General features: G+C 41.2%; 1 protein-coding gene across 11 annotated transcripts in view; it reads right to left on the reverse strand.

Annotated features, from left to right (window-relative positions):
* Positions 1-346: 346 nt before the first annotated feature.
* LOC108716118 (autism susceptibility gene 2 protein) overlaps positions 347-25698 on the reverse strand; it is a 312040-nt gene continuing 286688 nt past the window's right edge. For 3 of the 11 annotated variants that reach the window (XM_018262260.2, XM_018262255.2, XM_041567109.1), the window contains 13 exons: positions 20204-20582; positions 19260-19522; positions 16489-16718; positions 15035-15085; positions 12631-12726; positions 11888-11959; positions 11368-11397; positions 10602-10673; positions 9294-9441; positions 5301-5384; positions 4336-4419; positions 2952-3171; positions 347-1980 (listed from right to left, as the gene is read on the reverse strand). In XM_018262260.2, coding sequence (XP_018117749.1) covers positions 735-1980; positions 2952-3171; positions 4336-4419; positions 5301-5384; positions 9294-9441; positions 10602-10673; positions 11368-11397; positions 11888-11959; positions 12631-12726; positions 15035-15085; positions 16489-16718; positions 19260-19522; positions 20204-20582 — 2975 coding nt within the window. In that variant the 3' untranslated portion in view covers positions 347-734. Of the gene's footprint in view, positions 1981-2951; positions 3172-4335; positions 4420-5300; positions 5385-9293; positions 9442-10601; positions 10674-11367; positions 11398-11887; positions 11960-12630; positions 12727-15034; positions 15086-16488; positions 16719-16808; positions 16970-19259; positions 19523-20203; positions 20583-25698 lie in introns of all 11 variants that reach the window. The other 8 variants (XM_018262276.2, XM_018262269.2, XM_018262264.2 and 5 more) reach the window with 8 other exon arrangements.

Here is a 25698-nt window from a genome sequence, read left to right on the forward strand (position 1 = left end):
AATAAAAGCAACTGTTTTGTACATTAAACTTATTATTTAATAATAGATCTGTGATCTCTGTTCAAAAAAAAAAAATGGTAGCAAGATTGTTGATCTGAGCTGCAGAATAAAGAGAAATTCATTGAATCCTGATAACCCTTCAGTGCTGGAGGTGCCTGCGTCCCATTGCAGAGCGTAATGTATAAATATGAATTGCAGTGTTCTGTAGATACCTCCCGTAGTGAAGCAGTTAATACCCTTAAGGATGTTCTGGAAAGAACAGATTTCCTTTTTTTTTTCTCCCTCACAAATGAGGCAAAATGCAACTAATATAAAATTAAAGAAAAAAGTTATTTTTTTTTTTTTAGAAGAGACTAAGAACACCATAGCGAAAAAACCCAAAATTCAGTAAAAACTACAAAATCCATTTAAAAAGGTCCCCCTTACTTGACACATCCCACCAGCTAATGGGCCTACCATGTCAGAAAAATAGTCACTCGACCAAAACCTAAAGCGCAGAATCGTTGACCTCCAGGTTGGAACATATATATCACACCCCTGAATTGTCCCCCTGGACAAAGGAAAAAAGTGTGCTTAGCCTACAAATTTACATTTACAAAACAAAAAAAAGAAACAGGAGGAAAGAGAAGAAGAGAAGGTTCTGAGCAGTGCACTTTTGTAAAAGTCTTTACATACAGGACACGTTTAAAATGTATGGGTTATTTCTGGGTTTGACTTCCCCCAAAGTAAGGATACTATCGTGCCTCCACTTCCTTAGGGTTTCTGGAGGGAGAGAAGTCCCGTGCTTCAGAGTTTGTAAGGGGATTAGTCCTGCGGGGAGAGGCGGGCCTCGTGTTACTGGCTGGTACTAAGGGTGGGGGAGCACTAAGTGCCGCTGTGGGTGGGGTCCGGTTCAGGATCCCATTGTGCATGGCGCTAGAAGGGCTAAGTCTAGGATAGGGCACACTGCTGAGGTGAGGCATAAATGATGGCATGTGTGCCAAGTGGCTCTCAAGTGGAGAGGAGTGGAGGTGATGCATACGTGCCCTCTCAATCTCCTCTCTTAGGTGCATTCGTTCCTTCTCACGCTCCTCCGCCTGCCGCAGTCGCTCCTGCTCTCTCCTTGCTTCTAAAAGTTGCTCATGACTATAGTCATGTGGCTCTCGGTCCCGATATGCCCGTTCATGGTCATAAAAACCGGCTGTTGCTGGGTATCTGTGCATGCTCTCAGCTCGCAGGTGGAAATCCATCCGCCTCTGCAGGTCAAGATTGCGATAAGCGTCTCGTAAAGGATCCCTCACCGGGTCCCAGCCGAAGCCAGTATGCGGCAGCCTCTCTCTGCCTGCCAGGGGACTCATTGCCATGAGCGGAGTCATTACCCGTGTGCGGTCCAACATATTTAAGTTGCTCATGGGGTGTACACCACTCATTTGAAGAGGCATGGAGGCTGCCATTGTGTGATGCAATGCTAACCCATGTAAAGATGAATGGGGGGCATGTGGTTGCAGTTCTACTGTCCTGGCTGGGTTAGGTGGTTCTGAGCCCACGACCAATACATCTGAATCCTCCTTGCGTTCTTCCTTAACTTTAACATCACTTTTTATCTTTTGAAGATCTGAGGGAAGCTCCGGCTTCCTTTCGCTCTCCTTCCCAACGAGGTTACTGAGCTTTAAGCTGTCACTTAAGGCTGGCTTTCCATATGGAGATACCGACTGGATGACAGGCTTGCTGCCATCCTCTAAGACCCTTTTATCATGGCTGGGGGGATCCTTCATTGGTGACCTACTCTCCTTGATCTTGTGCTCTGTTTGCAGGGGCTCCCGTAGCCTCTCTGAGTTTTCCCGCTCTGTGTCTTTGGGCCGATCTCCCATGCTGCTTTGCCTGAGTGAATCGCTGGGAGTTTGGCTGTTGCTGCGAATGAGGTTGCTAATTTGATGACTGACTGGGGCTGATGCTGGAGAAGATCGATTTGAATGATGGCGGCTCTTGTCCAGCATATCCCTGAAAAACAAAATGATTTAGTTCAGTGTTTTGGCTTCATACTGAAGGAATGGGAAATGTGTCTCCCTTTACCTAGTTGGCTGTTTTGCATGATAAATACTGAAGTATTTTGCAGAATCACCTTTTTCAGCAATAACAGCCTGAACAATGTGTGGGAGTAAAATAAGCCCAATCAAGCAGATTGTTTCAGGTTAGTAGGGTGACACTTGTGTAGGGATTTAGGAATCTTGATAAAACAGAAAGAAAAGTGCAAAATACAGGGAAATACAGTTTGAGTTTCCTAAAACGATACCCACCCCAATAAAGGAGCAGTGTAGCCCCTTGTTCTACATGATGACTAGGGCTTTGTCTGTTGTTTTAATCAGCCATATAGAATCCTTGGCCAGTGAATGTGCATACCGCCTCTTTAAGGTTGCTATTGCAGCAAGAGGTGTCTCTAATACGAAACTGTGGCAATTTAATACTAATGCAACCAGTGTAATGATGTTTTTTCTGACATAAAACTATTTCATATAATAGAATGAGTTTCACTGCTTTGAAATAAAAATATTACAAAGAATAAAATGGCAGCGGAGGATTCGTCATGCTGACAAATAAGGGCATTGGATAATGGTGTGAATACTTTTGCAAGCCACTGTATGTCTAAATGCTACTTGATTTATATCAGAGACCAGTGGGAAGAAAGGGGTTCTTTGTGTCTCTTTTTAATTTGAAGAAAATTTATACTTAATAAAAGCTTATAATTAAAGGAAAAGTTCAGGTCCTACAGTCTCGGTGGGGCCAGAGGCCAATATAAAGAATAGTTCCAGCTGTCTGGCTCATTTTCACACTATTTCATTTAGCCTTGTACATTACTCTTCTCATCACAAATGTTTTGCTAATCCTCAGATTTCAGTTATAAACCATATCAAACTAAGTAACACAATTGTGCAGAAACATGTCAGGATACTGGGATATCCCTGAGCAACCACCTTTCTTTGTCTCTTTCATCCTTGGCGAGCAAAATGTCCTTCTTCTCATCCCTGTCATGGTTGGAGGCAGAAGAACATCGCTCCTGGTCTCCAACTTTGGACCATGGCGGAGGAGTTGGGAATGAGGGAGGCGTCCGGTGAAGACGATTCCATGGCTCATGGGGACTGGTGAAATTCTGAAGAGCGGGGCTATCTTTATGAGCAAATAGACTGTTGTGAGCTGCATTTGCAAACAAAAAAAAAATATATATTGTCATGAAAACCTAAGCAGGAGAATTACATATATAGTACAGTTATCTTAAAGCAGCAGTGCCACCAAGCAAACTCAGCTTATGTAAACAGATAGGAGTCAAGGAACACTCACCGCCATGCAATTTCTAAGCAACACAAATATAAGGCTTGATTGTTTAAATCATCAGATAAGGGGGAAGATTTCGTTTTTTTTAAAAAAAATAAAGAAATTAACAGTACCTGTTGGCAACAATTTAAAGGGCAAATAACACCAAAATGTAAAAACACGTTATATAAATGTTAATCTGCAAATAAAATACTTATGGGTATTAGAAGTCTTATTACTAACCACTGTATTCTGAATATCATCAATTCAGTGCTATATAAAGTTGGCTTTAAAGTTAATAATCCGGCAGATTCTCCTTCCCTCCGTGCTGCCTCCCCCAAACTTAAGTGGAAACTGTCAGTCACAGCTTTTCAGCCCATCTTCAGGCTGTACCAGTAGTGACAGGCGGTTTCCACAAGTCCTTCAGTGAGAACTTTCTCTGCTGAAAATGGATGTAAGTAGGAATGGAGTATAAAAGGAATTACAGCACACTTTTTTTTATTCATGCTGCTTATAAATGCAGCCAAACTGTAGATTATATTTAAATATATTTATATATTATATTTTATATATTTGCATTTTTGGTGTTACTGTCCCTTTCAGAAATAGCTATTTTGACATAAGCCTGCAACTGGCTGTTTCACAAGGAGATTGCACAGGAGCGATAGTCACACGGTGAACAGTAATGGCACTGCTGCTTTCAGCCCGACATCGGTGTATCCCTCCACTGCACAGCAGCTGATCCTGGCAGTGAAGGGTTAATGAAATCCCAGGATCCTACAATGAGTGGAAGAGAGCTCAATGTGAATGCTCTCGTAGCGCCAGTTCTATGCAAATCACAAGCACAGCACCACTGCCACCAAAGCACACGTAGAATTGCCTCCCAGCACTTGGGCGGATATGCAGATGAAAGGTGATCATGTGCCCTAAAAGAGGTCTATTCCTCATCTCCCCTGGGCAACGGCTAGCCAATCAGGATGCAGGAATTGGAATTCTCGTGCCCGGCCTTAATTACATTTGACTGCAAAGCCCTCAGCCATTACTTACTTAGAGCATGACTGGCTAATCCTCCAAAGGCATTGCTGCCTAAGTTCCCCAGGCCGCTGAAGCTGCTTGACCTGCTAAATGGATCTGGAAAGGCAAACGGATTGAAGAGGCGTTTATCCAAGTGCACTGGAGAATGAAACGCACTCATGCCCCTACCACTCTCTCTTGTACACAGGGACTAGGCTAGGGGATTGCCTTGCGCTGTGTGTGTGCGTGTATGTGTGTGTATGTGTGTGTGTTAATTGTGGCATATAACAGCTGCAGCCCAGCAAATAGAGGTGTGCAGTGTTTACACCAGTAAGTAAGTATGCAGGGGAGAGAAAGGGAGCTGGTGTTCCCAACCATCAATAGTAATGGATAGGCCTTCACTAAATACAGATCTTAAATGCCATGGGATCATTTGTAAGCTAAATAACATGCAGTGTTGCCTATCATGGGGTTAACTGGGAGTTGTAGTACAAACAGAAGCTTAAGGGCCCCAGGCTGGCCATCCTAAGTTGCCTTGGAAACTGCAGGGGCTGCTCAGAAGACGTCCAGAAAGGCAGTCATGTTGCCCTCCACATACACAAAGCATTTGGTTTCCACTGCACTGGGAATCTGCAGATCCCTCTCCTACAATAACTAATACAGTTCCCCCGACAGGCAGGATTGTTTTTCAGGTAAAACAGAAACATGGAAGGAGATATTAGGGTTATTTGGTAGGTATTTATGGATTAAAGAGTTGGGAGAATGAAATGTTGTTATTGCTTAAGATCCTGATTTCCTGTACTGCCAGGAAGCTGCTTCACTTCTACCCGGACCCCCTACAATATACACAAGTAGAACCCACTAGGTATAAAGCGATACCCCTCGACTTTCTCATACGGGCTTTCCCGCTACAGATACTACCTGCAAGCAACCAACCCACAGAGACAAGGACACGACTGGATAGAAATGAGAATGTGAGAGCGGTGCATGTTACTTACACTTACCGGCCAGGTGGCTGGTGGGAAGGAAACTGCTGTGATGCGGAGATGCTCCAAAAGGGCCAGCGGCCGGGTGTGTGGATCCTGCCAGGAGAGAACGACATATTCATTATCAGTAGCTGCTATTTGGCCTTCCCCTCAACATGCTACACAATGTTTCATATAAAATGAGTTGTCCTACTGACATCCAACAGTTATAAGGGAAATACGCAGAAGCATACAGTATCTGTACAGTTTGTCCCTTGTGCGCTTAACTAACATTATTATCAAGTGTTTATGAAGCACCAGCAAATTCCATAGCGCTGTACAACAGAAAGATGGCCACAAACATACAGATACTATAGAAATAGAAACAGATGCAGGAGGTACAGAAGGGGCTGCTGAAAAGAAATACAATATGAGATGCATTTGAATGGCTGCCAGTAACACAGGCCCAGCAATGCACTTTCATTCACAGAGGCACATACATGTGTTAACTGTGTTCTATTGTGTGAAAACAAATGAAAGAGCTTTTTGGGAAGGTTTCATTGTATATGAGGGCATGATTGAAGCAGAGTTCCAGGCAGCCGTACAAACGATTTCTTGAAGGGCAACGACAAGCATCTGTACAAAGGCATCCTAAGCCACTAAAGCATTTTCCACTTCAGAGAACAGTGTCTGTGCCGGAAAATGCCTATTTCTGATCCCTGAAGATTTCCAACTCTTAATAAAAGGAATTTGTTTAGAGCTCCCAAACACGGCTAACCCAGGACAAAAAGGAAAAGAAAATAAGCCTTCTCCAAGTGAAGCCACTAACAGAGCCCTAAGAGCTGTCGGCTGCTTATTAAATGGAACGATTCACAGCTGGCTGCACATCCATCTTACAGATGGCAAACCCGGAGATAGATGGGGCTCTTGTGAGTAACAAGGGAGCTCGGCTTGAGCAATGGTTCATGCTGTCACCCTCCTGTCTGATAAGGAGAGAAGAATGACGCAGCTGCTGTGTGCAAGCCATTTTATTTATCCGCTCCCTAAATACAGAGCCGTGACATATACTGGAGCAGCCTCAATGGCAGGGGCACTAAACAGCAACATAACCATATACTGTATTCTCTGAATAAATCCCTTCCCCTAATCAACCTTCAGCTTGCACAATACCTTCCCATGGTGAGTGCAAGCTTCAGTGGTACAGGTAATGGCACACATGTGAGACACGCAAATCATCTATAGGTTTAGTGGTGATGCAACTGTATATTATCTTTATTGATATTGTCCTTCACAGATTAGACTTTACTTCTGATGAGCATCATCTCTTCTGATATGTATGTACCATGCAGGGCAAAAACAGGTTTTGAACATTTTTTATTAAAAGAGGATGGCAAGGAAGAAATCTGGGCAAATGTGCACGAGTGCAGTTACCATTGGGAACCAATCACAGTTTTTATTTTATTGTTCTTCCTGCAGCTGTCTGGGCAAAGCGAATCACTAATTGCTTGCTATGGATAACTGCCCAGGTGAACATTTGTCTGGTGTCAGTAAATGGGGCAGTGTGTATGCGCTGGGCTCCTGTTGAGAGGCTAAGCTTAGGAGTCATCAGAAACCATCTACACATCATCAGAACGTGATCTTACATCTATCTAGCAAAGAAGCTGATGCTAAAGGTCTGATTCCTAACTGATTCTCATGCACAGGGGGATTATATGCTGTCATGTAATGCAAATCTGAATTACTAATCAGACCATCATTGTAATGCCTTGTCAAACCAATCACACACACACAATATAGTAACACTGATGGTTGGCAAATGCTCAGCACAAAGGACTACGGTGACCTAATTCGTTGTGCGTCTTTAGTTCTCTTTTAGAAAGATGTCAGTTATTCCATATCCAGCCAGTCTAAGTATGCAGTTGCACTACTGTAAACTTATTTTAGCGCTCATGAAAGGTGATCCTTATACTGCATTCCTGACTAGCGTATATATTGATTTTATTGTAGGGACCCTGCACTGTGCAGCTTAGGATCAAGTACAATTGCATTTATGAATGTAGGAGTGCTGAGAGTGCAGAATAAAAGGCCAGTGATGAAGGTAGTGGCTAATGCACAGTAGCACTTTATATACAATGGCAGCCATTCACGCTACTCACATATGAGACTGGACCACACAGGAGTAATAAAGCTGCTAAAATAACACGGCGAGATGAAGCATTCAGGGAGAAAATATATGCCTCTCTCTCTAACAAAGGGTTCCCTGAATATCTGAGGGAAAATGCAGAGAAGTTACAATCTGGTATAATGGTTTCCAGGGGACGTTGTTCATGGCAGCGTTGGCACACTGAATCATAAATCAATAGTTTTGCACGTTCAGACATAACGGCTGCTGGATACATGTGTAGTTGTGCGGCCGGCGGGTTACACAGGGAATACTCCCACTGAGGAGCCACATGGAGTGACCCCGACTGAACTTTCCTGAGGAAACTGAGCAACACTGTTCATGGTTTCCCTCCAGGAATAATGGCAATGTGCTTTATTAAAGGACAAACTTGCGAACAGATGGAAAATGGATTTCAGAAAAGAATGTTTTCAGCAGATAATTTAACATTTTCAGCCAGTGGTTGTGTAACCCGCTGCAAGACATTCCCCTGTGTAAGGCTGGAGCAGACCTCAATTACTGCCGTTTGGCTGTTTTAGAAATCAGTCTTTTATTGTTAAGCAGGAAGGCAGTTGGGAAATCGATAGCTCAATTTAATTGTGCCTGGTACAGGGCAATGTATATGTCAGATGTGTTCTGTTTGTCAGCAGCCAGAAAGCAAACTTAGTGGCCAATTCTATCCCAGTCAGACCTAAGCCTGTGGTCCCGTGGGTTTCGGCCGAGCCCACACATCACTACTAACTCGGTCTGTTATGTGACAAACACATTTGTATAAAATCTTGTAAACGTGTCGGCATCACTTTAACTCTGATGGGACAGTGCTGGAAGGAAGCAATACAATTGTTACCTATAGGCAAGGCAGGATCTGCAAGTAGATTTACAGAATGGAGTTAGTCCTTCTGCCTTTTCCATTAGGGATAAAGGAAAATCGTTTTAAAATAGGATTAATATTCCCACAGGTAGAACAGACAGGCACAGAGAGTTAGTTATGTTATTGTTATGATTATTTGTGCATAAAGAGCTGCGGCTCCATCTTCCTCTGTACTTTGCATTGAACAACATGGGGCTTCAGCATTTTCTGAATCAGTATCCACAGTCTATGGACATCAGTTGGGATACATGTACTCATTACTGGTATGCATAAGGCTGGTTTAAGTGGTCTTAAGTTGCTATACATCTACTACTTGTGTTGTAAAAGGTTGTCCTGTCTTAGTTGGGTTTCTACTCACATACAGGCAAGATGGCAAGATTAATGGGCCTCTATAATCGAACTTGACCCCAGCGTGTGTGCCAATAGATTGAAAGCTTTGCTGGGGTTTAGTAGATGCATTATGAATATATTAATATCAACAGTAAAGTTAGGTGGAAGAGGAATACAGTATGGTCTGGGGCTGATTTCCATGGTTGGGGCTGGGGCTCTTTTCCTCTGAAAGCAAGCCATAATGATAAATACAGCTACAAATTCTTGACAATGATGCTTCTTCCTACTTTGTGGCATCAGTTTTTTTTTTGGGGGGGGGGTCCTTTCATGTTTAAACATAATAATGCCCCAATGCAAAAAGCAAGAGTCATACAAAATGGGTACTGAGGTGGGAATGGAAGAACTTGACTGGCCTGCACTGAGCCCTGACCTCAACTCAACTCCTGTGGGATACATTGAAACACCAACTGCAAGCCAGGCCTGATCCTCAACTAATTTGGCAAATCCCCAAATCCCAGAAAGCCTTCCCAGAAGAGTAAAAGCAGTTATAGCATAAAATGAAAGCCAGCGTCACAACTGAGAATGCTGCAATGAAAACAAAGAACCAATGTGCCCTGTTTTGAGTCCTACAGAAATATCATATCAATATCATGGCATCTCTTACCTGTACTAGAGAAGAGCGGCCTGGCCAAGTCATGGGGGTAGGGGAATCCTGGAAAGACTCCTGGAGCAGGGGGTCTGCTGAACAGATCAAGCTTTCCACAAATATCCAACTTGTGTGGATCCATTGACATTTGCTGTAAAAGTTCACGCTACACATCAAGTCAGGAAAAATCATTTAGCGGTGATCTTAGTACAACAATAGCATTTCAGAACTCAGAATGAAAATCACAAATGCATTAACAGAACTATGAACGTACGTTATACACAACAACACAATGTTAATACTCTTTAGTATTAATACTTTTCATTATCATGTTATTCTTTAGCAGAAGGGTGGCATGTATCACATAGGTTGAGTGCTAAATGGAACCCCTGTGGTTTTTATAACTTTAACTTCACTTGGAACAGGAGCAATTGAGCCTGCCATGCCCTATGAAGCTTCCCAGTTGTCTTTCTGAAAAGAATATCAGCCCAGAGCTCAGATCTAGACACTTTTCCACACTCTTACCTCTTTCAGTATATGGTCAAATGAATAACGTTCTCAGCAGCCCAACAGGCTGGACATTAACAGAGGCAGTGGCACTGGGAGCAGTCCATTATCCACTACTCATTCCTATTCCCTGACAAACCAAGCTGAGACCTTTCTGCTACATAGACTTTCTGTAATGTTGTGACCCACAGATCTTCTATGTCATCCCTTCCAGCACTGTCACAGTGTATTCATACATTGGCTCTGTGAAAAGGTTACCAATCTACAGGGAGCTGTATTAAATGCTTCTGCTTCATTACAAAGTGTGCCTGTAGCATTCACACAACCTCCCCCCACGTTGGCATCGCTGTACACCAGCGCAGTCCCAAGCTTTGCTTCCTCATTATCTAGGCTGTTCCTTTTGGCTGATTTTCTAAATTAGATTATTTGTAGGCAGAAAAAGCTCAGTGGAAAAACTCGCTAGGTACAGGATAAAATGTCAAGTCTCTGTGCCACACATCCTCATTATTTCTCCTTCGTTGATACAGCTTTTTAATTAAGCAGCACCTTTCGGGTTTTGCATCTGGGCATAGAAGCGAATCCCTTTGTTGTACTCTGCAGGGGAACCAGCTAAAGGATACAGCCATGAAAACCGTTTCCCGATGCTGATTTTCAAAAACAAAATCCCTAAGTAAATCTACCGGGAAATCTAATTTGGGACATAGCACCTAGACCACGTAATGTGCAGGCCAATGTGGCAGTAAGTAGTGTTAGAAATGGAAGGCTCCCTATGTATCGGGCTTAGTGACAAGACATGCATGTCTAATGCAAGGCATTTACCTTCATCTTCTGCTGGTGATGGTAGATTTGCCATGCTATCTGCACGTGTACTGCACACCACTTGCCTGGTTTCTGCAAAAAGCAAGAGAAACTGGAGTGAGTGCTAGAGGCAAAAGGATTGCTAGGCTTATGGCCACAAGCAGATCCAAGGGGCCATACAGATTTGCTTTCAATTGCTTACTCTTTATGAATTTATCACAATATTCTTAAACACTGACACATGCAGTCTTAAGGTCTATCTGCCTGATCTTTTGTCGGAGATGTTAACTGAAATGTTAATTAGGAACGTCCCAATCCTCAGGCAGTAGAGGAATCTAAACGCCAACAGGAGGTGGGATTAACAACCGATCTTCATCAAAAAAAAACAAAAAAAACACAAAAACATAGGGTTTGGGCGATACGGAAAAGTAAATATGCTTCACACTAGTAACAGATCTGCAATACAAGGTCTTTGTCACTCCCCGGGATAAGTAAAGTCATGAGTTGGGCAGTACTAATAAACAAATGCCATACTAGGAGAGAGAGGTAAGAGAAGGAGAGTGCAGATTCATGTGGAATGCATATGTATCTACAGTGTGACAGGTCCTACACATTTAAGGTATTTAAACCTATTGGATTAAAGGATTATCAGGGTCACATGTAAACATGATCAAACCTCTCTCATTCTACTCCATCTGAATTGAATTAATCAATACACTACCAGCCAGAATATCCTTGCCCCCCCCCCAAGCCTGGTAATAAAATTGTTTAAGTGCAGACAACTTACTCTTACTGATGTCCTGTAGGGATCAGTTACCTACAGAAAAAGCAAACATCTCCGTCAGTAATCTCATCTCATATAGTTCACTACAATAAATTGCTTTTTGTCTATTATCATACCAAAGTTGCTTTATTTGGTTTGAAGTACAGGTATGGGACCGGTTATCCAGAATGCTCGGGACCTGGAGTTTTCCCGATAAGGGGTTTTTCCGTAATTTGGACTTCATACCTTAGGTCTACTAGAAAATCATGTAAACCTTAAATAAACGCAATAGGCTGGTTTTGCTTCCAATGAGGATTCATTTTATCTTAGATGGGATCAAGTACAAGGCACTTGCTTTATTTTTTACAGACAAAAAGGAAATAGTTTATAAAAATCTGGATTATTTGGATAAAATGGAGTCTATGGGAGACAGCCCTTCTGTAATTCAGAAATTTCTGGATAACGGGTTTCGGGATAACAGATCCCATACCTGTACTCTACATTATGTGGGTGTATTGCAATAAATAAATAAACTTATACAAACCCCTGGTGCCTTTTGAAGGAGTGTGTGATGAACTGAGCCAGGTCTGCTTGAGACGTCCATGGGATTTGATGTCTGAGAAGAAAATGTAATAAAATCAATTGAAAATTGCTGCAGCCTATTTTTTGAGGATTCTAACATGCTCTGCATTTCCAACCTGCATGAAGGAGGAGATTTTAATAAAACAAACATTTGCTTGCTAGGTATCAGTAAAAGACAACCAAAGGTCAATGGTGAATGGGTGTAGAGAGCGGCCCCATTCCTAAAATATACGCTCCCTGATCGCTGCTGATATTATACCAGTCCAGCCCTCTAGCTGGTGTCAGTAGACAGAACATGCTCAGAGTGAACCCTGGAAATCCAGGAATATCTTCTAGTATTTGTGCATCATCACAGTGGGGTTGGGATGTCCCTAAATGGAAAAGATGTGGATGCAAAGTGTACTGCTGTACTTGGGAAAGTATACATAAGAATTAAGTGTTAGAGAACCCCAGATAACAGACAGACAGTAATGTTGCCACAGGATCTCCCAACCCCCAGACAAGAGAGCAACGTTGAACCTAATTTAGCAGAATATACCTTTAACACTGATATATTTACTGTTATTTACTGCTGCTGCACATAAATGTATAGTTCATTGATACCTTAAGCCTTTGCATTTTCTTTACTGAAAATGCAGTAAACCCCCTTGAATGGATCTTCAGGTAGAAAATGAACCGACTATTAGATGGTGCCCCCAAGCTCACCTTAGGCTGAAAAGCTCCCTGAAGAGAACCAAAGGGACCTGAATGTGGAAGCACTGGAGGCATCCCTGGCATTGGAGTTGAATATCCTGGAAAGTACTAGAAAACAAATAAAAAAGATTTTAATGGAAATGGGAAAAGTTGCTACAGGACAGTACATAAAATATACAAAAGCTTAAGTACTACATGAAATAAGGCAGCAAGCAAGACACTTTGTGACTCAACGTAGAAACATGCAGCAAAAAGGCTGTGTATATATAGCAAGGCAATGAGTCTAACACTAACAGCATCAATATCAGCTTCTGCAGCTTGTAACTTATATGTCCCTGCTCTAGGCTGTGCGTTGGGCCCAGTGCACATTGAATGCAATCAAGTCAAACTAGCTACACTGCACAACCATAATGTCTATGGGAAATAGTGAAGCTGTTCAAGTACAGGTATGGGATCTGAAAACCTGGTATCCAGAAAGCTATGAATTATGGGAAGGCCATCTCCCATAGACTCCATTTTATCTAAATAACCCAGATTTCTAAAAATGATTTACTTTTTATCTATAAAATTAAAACAGTACCTTGTACTTGATCCCAACTAAGATATAATTAATCCTTATTGGAAGCAAAACCAATCTATTGGGTTTATTTAATGTTTACATTATTTCTTACTAGACTTAAAGTATGGAGATCCATATTACAAACAATTTCCAGACAATTCCTAATAATTTGGAAAACCCAAGGTCCTAAGCATTCTGGAGAACAAGTCTCGTAACTGTACTAGCGTTCACAAAAATCTTCTTCTCCGTCTTTAGAACAAGCAATTTTCTGCGATCAATATTTGTGACAATTTTTTTTTTATGTGAAATTGATTAAAAATAAACTGTTTCAGAAACTGTTCAACTTAATGGATTCATCCAAGCAGATAAACCATGAAAATTAGAAAAAAAAAATGCTTTAGTAAAATGCAGGCAAATTTCCAGCCAGAAAATACAATAGTGCCCAATATAGAGTAGGAATTGTTATTTTGACTCAAAATGTATTTCGATGGTGGGACAACATTGGTCCGTCCTTACAACTCTTAAAGACATTAGACAGTGTGAATCCAACCAGCTGGGTATATGGGCAGTCTGAACTGGAGCCAAGACAATCAACACCAAGTTCAGTGTAAATGAAGCTAAAAATCAGCTTCAGGTCAAGCCAATGAGATGAGGTCACAAGGCTGTTCATGATGATGGTGAATAGTTAAGTGGCCTCGGTACATGCTAACTGAAGAGCAGGAATAATGATTCACTATTTACCTTCACTATTTTACCACTTTTTTATTTAAGTGCTCCAAGCTCCAGTCTTTATTTAAAATAAACAGGTGACTACTAAATTCTACCTGCTGATTGGTTGCTATAGGTTGCTGCCCCTGGGCAAACGTAGTGCTTTTTATTACATAACCCCATATGTGTTTTATCCCTGTATTAAACTTGGTCCACTGGGTAGAGAATGGTGGAATTATGGGTATCAAATATCTTCACAACATGATTAAATATCATACATGCTTGCAAGCACACTTAAAATGTTTCTGTCCATTTGAATAAATCCTTTTATTTATCCTAGAGACTCCTATAAACTGATGGCAGCATCTATAGCAGGAGTGAGTAGCTCAAGGCTTCTGCAGGGGGCTTGTGCCTGTGACTGGGGATCATTACTGGAGACACAGACAGGAGGCACCGCAGGGTAGAGAGGAAGAGAATATCCCATGTTGCATATAAACTCTGCCATTAGCTTATGTTACATTAAGAGGGTAAACAAAAAGCTGTTTTACAAGAAAGCAAAAAATATAATACACAGATGGAACAAGGACTTACACACAGCTTCCAGCAAATAAAACAAAAAAGCTGGTGGACTAAGGAAAGGCCCAATATATTATAATATAGTTTATATCAATAGAAGAATAGGTGTAGCTTTGTGTGCTAGATGCATCAGTAAGGTCTGACCCATAAGTAACATATATTACATATATATTACATTAACATATATTAGTATATCAACTTCTAACATCAAGTAAGCCGAGACATTGTGCGATTTTGTCTGTAACGCAAGAGCAACTTGGATACTCTTTCAGATAAAAGCCTGAGTAGTTCTACTAAGCACACACTCGCAAAGGGAGTATGCACCAAACGCAGGAATTGAGTATAAAGGCTGATCTAACAGACATGAATTCAAATAAAGATCAATGCAGAATTCAGAGACTCGGCTGATTATAAAGAAGCACCTTATTGTGTCAATGTGAAGTATTTGCACCCAGTGAGCGAAGACTGAACACGAGTCACTTGCCGTGAGGAAGGAAAAAGCAGCAAAGCAATAGAGAACATTTTGCAGCAGGAGAAATACAGTACTTTTGCTATAAACAATGAGAAACTCACATTGGAATGACGGAAATAAGAGTTGTCTAACTTGGGAGTATACTTGTCAAACTGAAATGAAAGAGAAAACAATGGGAATGGGTACAGTTACTCACACTAAACATTTGTCACTGAGCAATTTGGAATATCACAATCTGCAAATACATTTTAATCCTAGTCATACCCGAATACAATGCATATAGTAAACTGGCACTGAATTGCTGAAATATTCAGCGCTCTACCAAGATACGATTGGTCGGTGTGGTATTTATTACATCTGTGCTCTGCCAGATTTGGATACAGGACGTAGTGTCCTTGTACCAGTGATTTCATTTCAATTTAGCAAGTATCCACTCTTATGTAAAAGCATAATTTCCCCCATTATCAGATCTCATCCAGCTGATTAAATGTAGCGCAGATCAGATCCACTGGCAGAGCAATACTAAGTCTTCTTCATAAAGCCTATAAATAAAGGATACTAACAATAAAGGATGCTAATGATAAAGGAAAACATCTGTTTACACTGAAAATTAATTAAAACATGTTCAATATCCTCTAGGCTAAATCTGAGCACAGCAGAAATTCTTTCACATTAAGGACCAATTATCTTTTCCTGCAAAAGTAATTAATTCCCTTCTACATACAAGGAGACACATTTAATGATATATACAGGTATCAGATCTATTATGCAGAACATTTCTGAGATAATTTGCCATATTTCGGAGTTTTCTGGATAAGAGGTCCCAACCCTGCATCTCCCCCCAGAATTCTTCCATCTGTGTCAGTTTTTCTATCTCCCAGTGGCTTGAGGTGCAGGCAACTTTGTATGTTAACAGTACAATAAGAGAAAAAACACAAATAAATGTACATTAACATCTATATATTAGAATACAATGTATTTGTTCACTAGCAGTTGCAGAACCACAATTGTCAGTATTTTCAGATTAGGATTCCAGAAATTGGACGTTGTTACTTTAATCAAATCGCAATCGTTCTTTTATAACTGAATAACCGACATACAAAAAGTATATCATTTTTTTTTCTTTTCTGGGGAAGCAAAGTAGAACTTGAGTTCTTAAAATGTACGTCCGGAACGTATCTTTTCTACTCTATACTTGGGAACTTAAACCAAAGTCCTAGTTATGTGCTGAGTTATGAGCTTACGCTTCTGCATTATAATTTGCTTTTCCTAATGAGCAGCATGTAATCCTGTACAGCTTGGTACACAAGTCAGAAAAACCCAGGATACTAAGAATCATAAAGAGGATAAGGAGCCTTATGCTAAGAGTTTCTATGGGGAAATAATGCATCACTGCAACATATGTACAAGTGACAATACAGCTATGAACAGATATGCTACAGCGTTTTCCCCTTTAGAAATATCATGTTCACAGAATCCATACGGACCCCATTTTCCAAAAGCTAATCATGTGAAGGGAGAGGGAAGTGGACTTAGATGCTCTACTTATCCTCACATTTCGGGCTGGGGTACGCACCATGGGGGGTGCATTTGGCGGCTTAAGCTGCGTCGGGGGCAGGCTGCATGTGAATGGAGTGAATGTGTGCTGATGCGTGTGTTGGTGCGTGTGTTGGTGCTGGTGAAACTCTGCCCTCAGCAGCGGCACAGAGCTGAGAGGGGCACCTGCCCGGTCCGAGGTCTGAACCAAAAAACGACTGTTCAGCTCCTGCCTGAGAAGTTCATGATCTAGAAGAGACAGAGAGAAAAAAAAGACACAGAGGCCCACGGCCCATCAGTTTCCCCAAAGACAATGAAGGAAGAAGTGCAGATATTCACCTGGCATTCCCTGTTTCTGCAGGTCATGCTGTGGTGGTTTTCTACGTGAGGACTCATTGGTGGAGGTAAGAGAGATGCCTGTGACAAAGTACCAATCAGAATCCCCGAATGAGGCTGGCAATACATGATTGGTTGGTTGAATGATATCAACAGGCTGGTATCTAAAGACAAGAAAGAACACCATGAGTCATCTCAGGAGAAAACACAATGGGGCTGTATAAATGCAGTACAAGCCAAACCCAAACGTCAGTGCTCCCCACCCACTAATCTCAATTGTGTCCTTATACATATCGATTTGGTTTATAAATATTGATGCGATTGCTGATGTAAAAGATATACATTTGTGAGTAAAAGGTGGCAGTGACCAAACAGAACTTATGATCACAAGGGTAAAACCCACGGCTCAGTGGTTTCTGGTAAAATATATACTTATTGCTGGTGGGTTTAGAACTGAAGCAAAATGACAGAATAGTCAGAATTCACCAAATCCACTATACAAATATTCATACATCCCACTGAAATGCTCCTTCATGCACAAAAGATATACAAATGTTAATTACTGGCTAGTCATTAATGAGTAAGAATTACTATCTATTAGGAACGATGGACCTGGCTGCAGTTTCATGTTTTTTAAAGGTCAGGGAGGTGATTTACTAATTACACCCAAATTGAACACACTGACATCTGAAATAATGAACAGTATAAAAGAGCAATTTATTGTTTAAGTGAATTTCTGCCTGGCCATTTGGGAGAGGCCTGCTGGCGCTTCATTTATTCAGGGCAGAGATTAGGTTGTACTGCAGAGCTTTAGTGGCTTAGGAAAAGTAGTATTTTTAATGCACCATGGCGGCCGGAACAGATTGTGTGGAAGTGCCAAGGGCAAATTGCATGGTACTGGGCCTCACTGTAAATAAATACAACTTTATATAAAACTTGCTTTCATGGACACCTGTGCCAATGGCGTTTCAATTTACAATTCCATAATTTAAAAAAAGAACAAACATTTACTGTTAACTATTAATTGTGTAAAGTGATACCCATATCATCAGTACACACAATCTAAACAGGATGACAGTGCTATTACTTTTAAGATTGCAGTACAAGGGTATTTAAAAAAAAAATAACTTCACAGACTTGCCTTAAGCTGGCTTCACACAGGCCCATGTATGGGGCCTCCTCTTGATATAGATCAGTCTGGTTAGAAAATCCTGCTGGGCAAGGGCCTTCTCAGTGCACTCATGCAGCTCTATCCTGACAGCTGTACCCCAGCCCTCAGTATGATTCAGTCCCAATTTGGCCCTCAGTCAGGTAAACATGACAGTCTATGGCAAGCTTTAGCCGTATGAGTGCTAAAAACTGTACCCATTTGAATACTGTGTAACTGGGAATCCTCACGCCATCTCATATCCAATAACTGAATCATTACACACATGGACAACCTGCATCCCACCAGATATTGCTGACCTATAACTCTCACCATTCTAGCTACAGAAGGTTGTTAGTGAGATGCTGGGAGCTGTAGTACACAATATAAAAGGCTAGATGTTACACAGCTAAACTCTAACTGCTAGTGACAACCATAATGCATGTCCTTGCCACATTTATTACATATTAGATACGTAGCGTCTCTTTTTTCTCTCTCCCCATCTCAAACCGACATGTACTTTTCATTTTGACTAGTGGAAGTATACTGCTCTCTGTGTAATACTGTATATAAAACTTAATGCTAAACCACAAAATCATGCCTATCCTGAGTACAAAAAAAATATTTTGTGGTTAACAGGGGTTATCAAGGCCAAAATTTGCCCAGGACTACTATAATACATCAACTAGAAATAAGTATTTACTAATCTAGAGCAGCCTTAAAGGAGAAGGGAAGGCTAAAATTAAGTAAGCTTTATCAGAAAGGTCTATATAAATACACCAACTGTCAAAAGAAACACAGCATTTCTTTCCTTGTATTGTGTACACATGGGCTTCTGTATCAGACTTCCTGTTTTCAGCTTAAACCTCCAGGGCTAGGGCTTGAGCATGCTCAGTTTGCTCCTCTCCCCCTCCCCTCCCTGCTGTAATCTGAGCCCAGATCTATGAGTGAGCAGGGAGAGACTCAGGCAAGAAGTGATGTCTAATCAGAATGGGTGGCATTGTGTCAGCTTTTTACTCAGTCATGGTAAAGCATTCTGCAGAATAAATATAGTGTTATAGCTTGCACTATTGTGGCTAATCTATTGGCAACTGCTTTGGTAGATTTCCTTCTCCTTTAAGGAGGAAACAAATATTTAATTTATTGCTATGGGTTACTAGAGATGGCAAAATATTATCCACGGTATTACACAATGCCAATGTTCAAAATGTCAGTAACATATACATGGATTCCAGGCGCATCTTGGGAGATTTCAGGTGAAGCGAGTGTGTACAAGAGCCAATTGGCGGTAGAATAGAGGTACTAACCTGAGTAACCTGCTCCAGCAGGGTGTCCGGGAATAACAAGGCCGTTAGTGGGTAATGTTGGTGGTGGAGGCAGCGTAGGAGGGGGTGCAAACATGGCTGGGTGGTGCTGGGCCTGCGATCTGAGAGCAAAGTGCGAGGTAGCAAGGTTGCTAATGGGTAGCGGCAGGCCAGGCCCAGATGGGTGGTGGGGAGGAATCTGAGGTGATGATGGGAGGTGCTTGGGAAGGCTTATGCTTGCTGCACTGCTGGCACTGCTGCTCCGACTGTGTAGAGGATGAATATAAAAGAAAGAATAGTAATCAGAAACAAGACAAGAACAAACTGGCCATCTACAAACAGGTAACTGTAATATTAGAAATATACTACAGGTATGGAACCTGTTATACTCGGGACTTGTGGTTTTCTGGATAAGGGATCCTTCTGTAACTTGGATCTCCATACTTTAAGTCAACTAAAGAAATCATTTAAACATTAATTTAACCCAATAGGATTATTATGCCTCCTATACTTGTAAATGATAATATCAAGTAAAAGCTACCGTATTATTATTACAGAGAAAAAGGAAATCATTTACTTATAATGTCTATAAGAGATGGCCTTCCCGTAATTTGGAGATATAGGAATAACGGGTTCTTTGACTGTATTTGATAGTACTTTTGGTAAATACCAAATATCTGCCATCTGTAAAAGTGACCAAAAAAAAAAAAAAGAAATGAAGCCAAGGGCTCTCTAATTCAGTTGGTGCATTAGTAATTCTTTGTTGGTGTGGGCCTATGCTATAGCTATTCTTTTATCCAACTACAACTTCACTAAACCGTTTGCTTTTTGAAAATATATAGTATTAATGAGAAGTAGTGCTAGATATGTGCCATTTTAGACACTTGCTTGCTGATTATTCTGGCCCGCTGAAGACCATTGAGCAAGTAGAGATAAAGCAGTGTTACCTGAGGTTGGTGATTCCGGTAAGTGGCAATGGCTGATGCCCAGTATAGTTATGAAGTGTCTGGATAGGATTTTGAGCACGAAGCTCTAGAGGCAAAACCTGGGCCTGGGACAATGGACGAGAGTGAGGACGAGGCTGAGGGGTGAGACGTGGAGGAGCTGGGGGTACAACAGCCGACTCTTTCTTCACCAGAGGACTTGCCCGGGTGCTGGATGCAGGCGTGGAGGAGGCGGATGTGACAATAGCAACAGCTGGAGGTTGAGGACTATGCACAGGCGGAATGAAGATTAACTCTGTATTCAACTCTTGGCTTCGCTCCAGCCCCGACACCTTCGGGTGGCAGGGAGCCTGCACCTCTATTTTATCATTCAGATGAGTTACTGAAAAAAAACAAAAATCAAATGTAATTATTTTAAAATTTCCCAGTAGCTAAATATTGATGTAGTACTAGGCAAATGAGTACAACAAATTTGTAAAAGCCCTATTTTATATAGAAATAAATATATATAAATATATATATATATATATATATATATATATATATATATATTAATTACTGTCCATTTTCCATAAACATGTTGAGTGCAAATGATTGGCCAGAGCTGCTGAGAAAACACTGGCAACAGCAGCGACAAAGGGTTTCTAAACAAGTTGCTGTGCTACAAAGCACACGGCTTCCTAGAAAGGGAACACAAGTAGTAACTCCATGCAGCTCTCACTGTGTCCAGTCAAGGGAAATATAAAACACCATTCCTACAGCTGCCACTATCAATTACGTCTTCTTGTCATCGTGACTGACAGTGGGAGAAAGCAGAGCAGGCAGTTGCCAGCTTTAATAAACTGCTCAGGCCTAGTGATGTTAGTGGTCAGACAGCTTTGGGCCTGGGAAGATCTGAGGACAAAGTGTGAGCTATTATACCCCGTAACCTTGCCTCCCACAATTAACACCCACCGGCACTGAGATTCCAGCTCTATCTCCTGCCTAAAGAGTGAAGGCAATGAAGAACATGAGTATTTATACATGAGTTCTGATAAATACTTCATTATATTAAGCAAGTGATCATAGTTATATAGTCATGTTCCTTATGGCACTCAATTGATGCCAGTTGAATAGGCCAATAATCCTTTGTAGGTAACAATCAGCACAATAACAAGAAAATCACTTATAGGTCATATGTTTTTCATCAAAACTCAGGAGCGATCCATCATTTTGTAAGGCTTTAATTCTGCTTTAGGACAAGTATAGCTTTTATGAAGGTGTAAAGGTGGCCATAGATGTAACAATTGCGATATTTCCTGGAAAGATTGTCCATTACAATACACACGTGTCGAGCAGAATCATCAGATATACAGGGAGAAACAATAGAATTCTACTTGTATCTGACGATTCCGCACTAACAGTGGCCGTTGTGCCTTCATGGGCACCCGATTAAAAGTTTCTGGCCAGCCCGATCTACACATGCAACCAACCGATATCCAAGTCTTCTGCCGATATCCTTCTGCTCATCTCCCACCATACATGCACCGAATATCGTATGAAAAATCTTTTTGAATGATATTATCAGTGCGCCGATGGCCACCTTGCTGTACCTTGACTGTTATTAGCAGAGGCTGACAAGTGTGTTGAAGGGGTTACTTCATTTATTTGTATCATATATGGAAGCCGGGTTTAGAACCACAGGTCAAGCAGCAGCTGAAAGTCTGGGGGTTGAGGTGATGGGACTGTATTTTAGTTATTCCCATACTGTTTGATCAAACATTGTTAGTGGGTTCAAGAAGACGTTTTGGAGAAACAATTCCAATTTCACCACAGTCAGTAATCCAACATACATGATGTAGGTGACCCCAGCTTGCAAGTGTATGGCCACCGACTGATGGAGCCACTCTTCTGCAAAATCAGTAGACAGGGCAATATGCTGATGTGTGGTTTGGCCATACTGGATACAGTGTGACACCCTGCAAATTCTATATGACCAGCTTCAAGATGAAATAATCTGCCAGATATTATGTTTATCTGTATTTTATTTAATTTATGAATGGGGAAAATGAGGCTACGTGTCATTAAGAAATGGTACAAATCTGGCTTAGCTTTGCAAAGCAATTACTCTTAATCACATCATCATTTATACAACGAAGTTCCTTTGTTTTACACAGACAAGTCAATAAATATTATTTTCAAGTACTTCACCAACAGAGAAATGCAACACATTTAATATTAATAGAGGAAAAATCCATTGGTTTAAAAAGATAGCAAACGAACACATTTAACAAAGTTAATTTTCTGCCTTTTTTTATGAACCTTTCTGGTAAAACTGGAGGTCCAAGCAGTGTGTGCATGCAGTGGCGTAACTAGTTGTTACTGGGCCCCATAGCAAATTCAATTTAGGGCCCCAAAATATTTATAAGTTGGCCTATTTTACCAAGATATATTAAAATTGCTAATTAATTAGGGTCTCACTGGGCCCCCTACACTCCTGGGCCCCCCTGCAACCGCAGGGTCTGCTTCCTCTATAGTTACGCCCCTGTGTGCATGTCATCAAGAAATTAGACTGTAAGCCCTATGGCCAGAGGTGGGCCTGATAGTATTGCTCTGCCTGCCTATCTCTGGTTCAGCCCTGTCCACTTGAATAGGGACTGGTGTTAATAAAAATTGCCTCTGGGGAACATGTTGGTGCTATATAAATCATCATTTTAATTTACAATTACAAAAGTACAAAACAGATATTCAGCTCTGTTTAAATACCTATTGCTATCGTTTCATGCCTAAGATGACATGAAGTGCATTCCCAAGACATGGGGGCAGATTCACTAAAGGGTGAAGTGACTAATGCTAGCGAAAATCATTCAGGCGCTTCCTATTGGGTGCAGGCGTAACTTCGCTAGCGAAAGAGACAGACGCTAGCAATCATTTGCACTTTATCGGCAGGCAAATTATCGCTCTGGCAAACAGACGTAACTCTGCAAATTCACTAAAATGCGGATTTTACTGAACGTTACCTCATTCGCCAGACTTGCCTTCCCAGCTCAGACCAGGCGAAGTGTAACGGAGTTCATAGGATTTCCTCAATTTTTATTGTAAAAAGTCCCAAAAAAACACTGGTGTCTTTTCCTGCAAAGGTCCGTAAAATTTTTTTTTGGGTAACCGGGTTTCCCCCTACATTTTCTAACATATGGAACATAAACTATACAGTGGGCTCATGTGTAGGGCATTATAACAACTCTATTGTCTTTATTAACGTTCCCTGGACTTGTGTAATGTATTTGCTGCAAAATGTTCATGTAACTTTATCATTTCCCGCCGTATGCAAATTAGGCGGCGTTAGCGCATCTTCTTTTTGATTGCTGAAGTAACGCTAGCGAAAATTTGCCAGCATTCAGCGCCCTGGATGCAACTTCGCACTTTAGTGAATTAGCGTTGTCCTAGCGAATTTACGCCTGGCGAGTTTTCGCCGGTTAGAGAATTTGCCCCTTGGTTCCTACATATGAGGTTTAAGGTGGAAATAGAAGTTATTTGGCTTGGGTCATTAGCATTAGAGGTCAATTGGAAAGAAAATATTCTACAATACACATTTTACAATATACACAACAATCTTTTGTGTAATTACTAGATATGTTTGTATTCAGCAGTAAAGAGAATGAGCAAGGTTACATAATGTTCACCCCAAGTCCAGGGCTGGGGGTAGAAGTCCTCTTTTTAAGTTTGGCTGCATATCTATTAAATGTGGCACTCTGCTCCTGTGTATTTTGTTTTTTATACTTTCCCTCACAAAGAAGCTATGAAGTGTGCAGTCATGTCTTGTCCCTTTCTGTCTACAAAATGGCACACATCAGAAGGTCCCATAGAAACCCGCCCTCCCTCCCCTTGGCTCCTACAGCTCATTCACACAAAGAGGTTGTAAATGCAGCACCTGAGGTGTAAGCTTGGCGGCCAAGACAAGCTGCAGACAGAGATAAACTGATGAAGGAAGCTAAGCTGCACGGAGAGGGAGAGGAGACACCTTGGGGGAAGAGGAGATGTGAGCGTGTGCATATATCTCCATATGGCTTGTGCTTAGGACAGTCATATATAAGTATTTATCCCTCTCAGAAATGAGCATTAGATTATTCCTCTGGGGGGGCGGGAGTGTTCTTTAATGATAGCTGATCTACATTTAGATGAATAATACACTGTAAATGCATCTGCTCAGAAAGCTGAGCCACTCTGGATGGCAGATGCACTGCATATTCCCCCCACACACACTGTGATTTGTCAGCCATATTGCTCACTAATAATGCCTATTTGTTGTCATAGGTTACTAGGCACTCAAGAGCTGAAATGAGAAGAGCAAACCACAAAATGTTGTACAGAAAAGGGAGTCAGGTTTGCCGACTGTCACTTACTATTTCTATTGATTGTCATCCAGGCCTCTGAGTGAGTTATTAATCACAGCAATTAAATCATGAACACGGCCCTGGTGCTCATATTGAACCCCCAGCAACAGATCGATAGGAGCAACCTCCAGAAGCAATTACTGTTGAGCGGAATGCAGCTGCCTATTAGTTACAGCCATGCTGTGCAACTGGCACACTGATATCCCCCTGCTGGAGATATGGGGCCCGGCTCTGCCTCTGCACTAAATCCTAATCACTGTGTAATGCAACATGCCAGCCTCTCTCTGTCACCATCATCTCCTGTTCTGACCAATATGGAAACCATCTCTCACACATTGGCTCCCAAGCAGTGTTCTGATTCCTGCATTATACTGCAGAATATGTTATAATATATACATATATATATATACACATTGGTGCTATCAAGTCTTACTCGCCTTAATCATCCCCAACATAGGCTGAACATACATTTTGCCTATTGTTTTTATTATGAAAAAAATGTATGCTTTTTGTGATTTCTTGAGCAGAAGCAGAAAAACTAAATTCACCCCATATTTCCAATCCTTTGGTTGTTGCACTTTATCAGATTACCAGTACATGGGTAACCTCACTTGCATTATGGGCTGATCATTATTGGTAAGATAAAACAGTCACAAAAAGGGCTCACAGGATGGGGTTTATTTATATAAAGACAATGCATACAATTCACTAGAAATCCTACCTAATTTTCTCATGACATTTTGGGTCTACCAGCATAGACAGTAATGAGAAAAACCAAACACTAGTAAGAACAGGTATAGGAAAGTCCAGCCTGAGCCATGCCACCAGACCAACCTACCAGATTCTAGTACAGGTATGGGATCCGTTATCCAGAATGCTCAGTACCTGGGGTTTTCCAGATAACGGATCTTTCCATAATTTGGATCTTCATACCTTAAGTCTACTAGAAAATCATGTAAACAGTAAATAAACCCAATAGGCTGATTTTGCTTCCAATAGGGATTAATTATATTTTAGTTATAATTAGTTAGTTATAATTCAGCAATACATATAGAGCTATAAGTTGGACTTCAATGCTATACCTGTTATACCACAGACACTAAAGCATGACGACAATGAAAATAA

The sequence above is a fragment of the Xenopus laevis genome, chromosome 1L, assembly GCF_017654675.1.
Source record: "Xenopus laevis strain J_2021 chromosome 1L, Xenopus_laevis_v10.1, whole genome shotgun sequence".
Classification (NCBI taxonomy): domain Eukaryota; kingdom Metazoa; phylum Chordata; class Amphibia; order Anura; family Pipidae; genus Xenopus; species Xenopus laevis.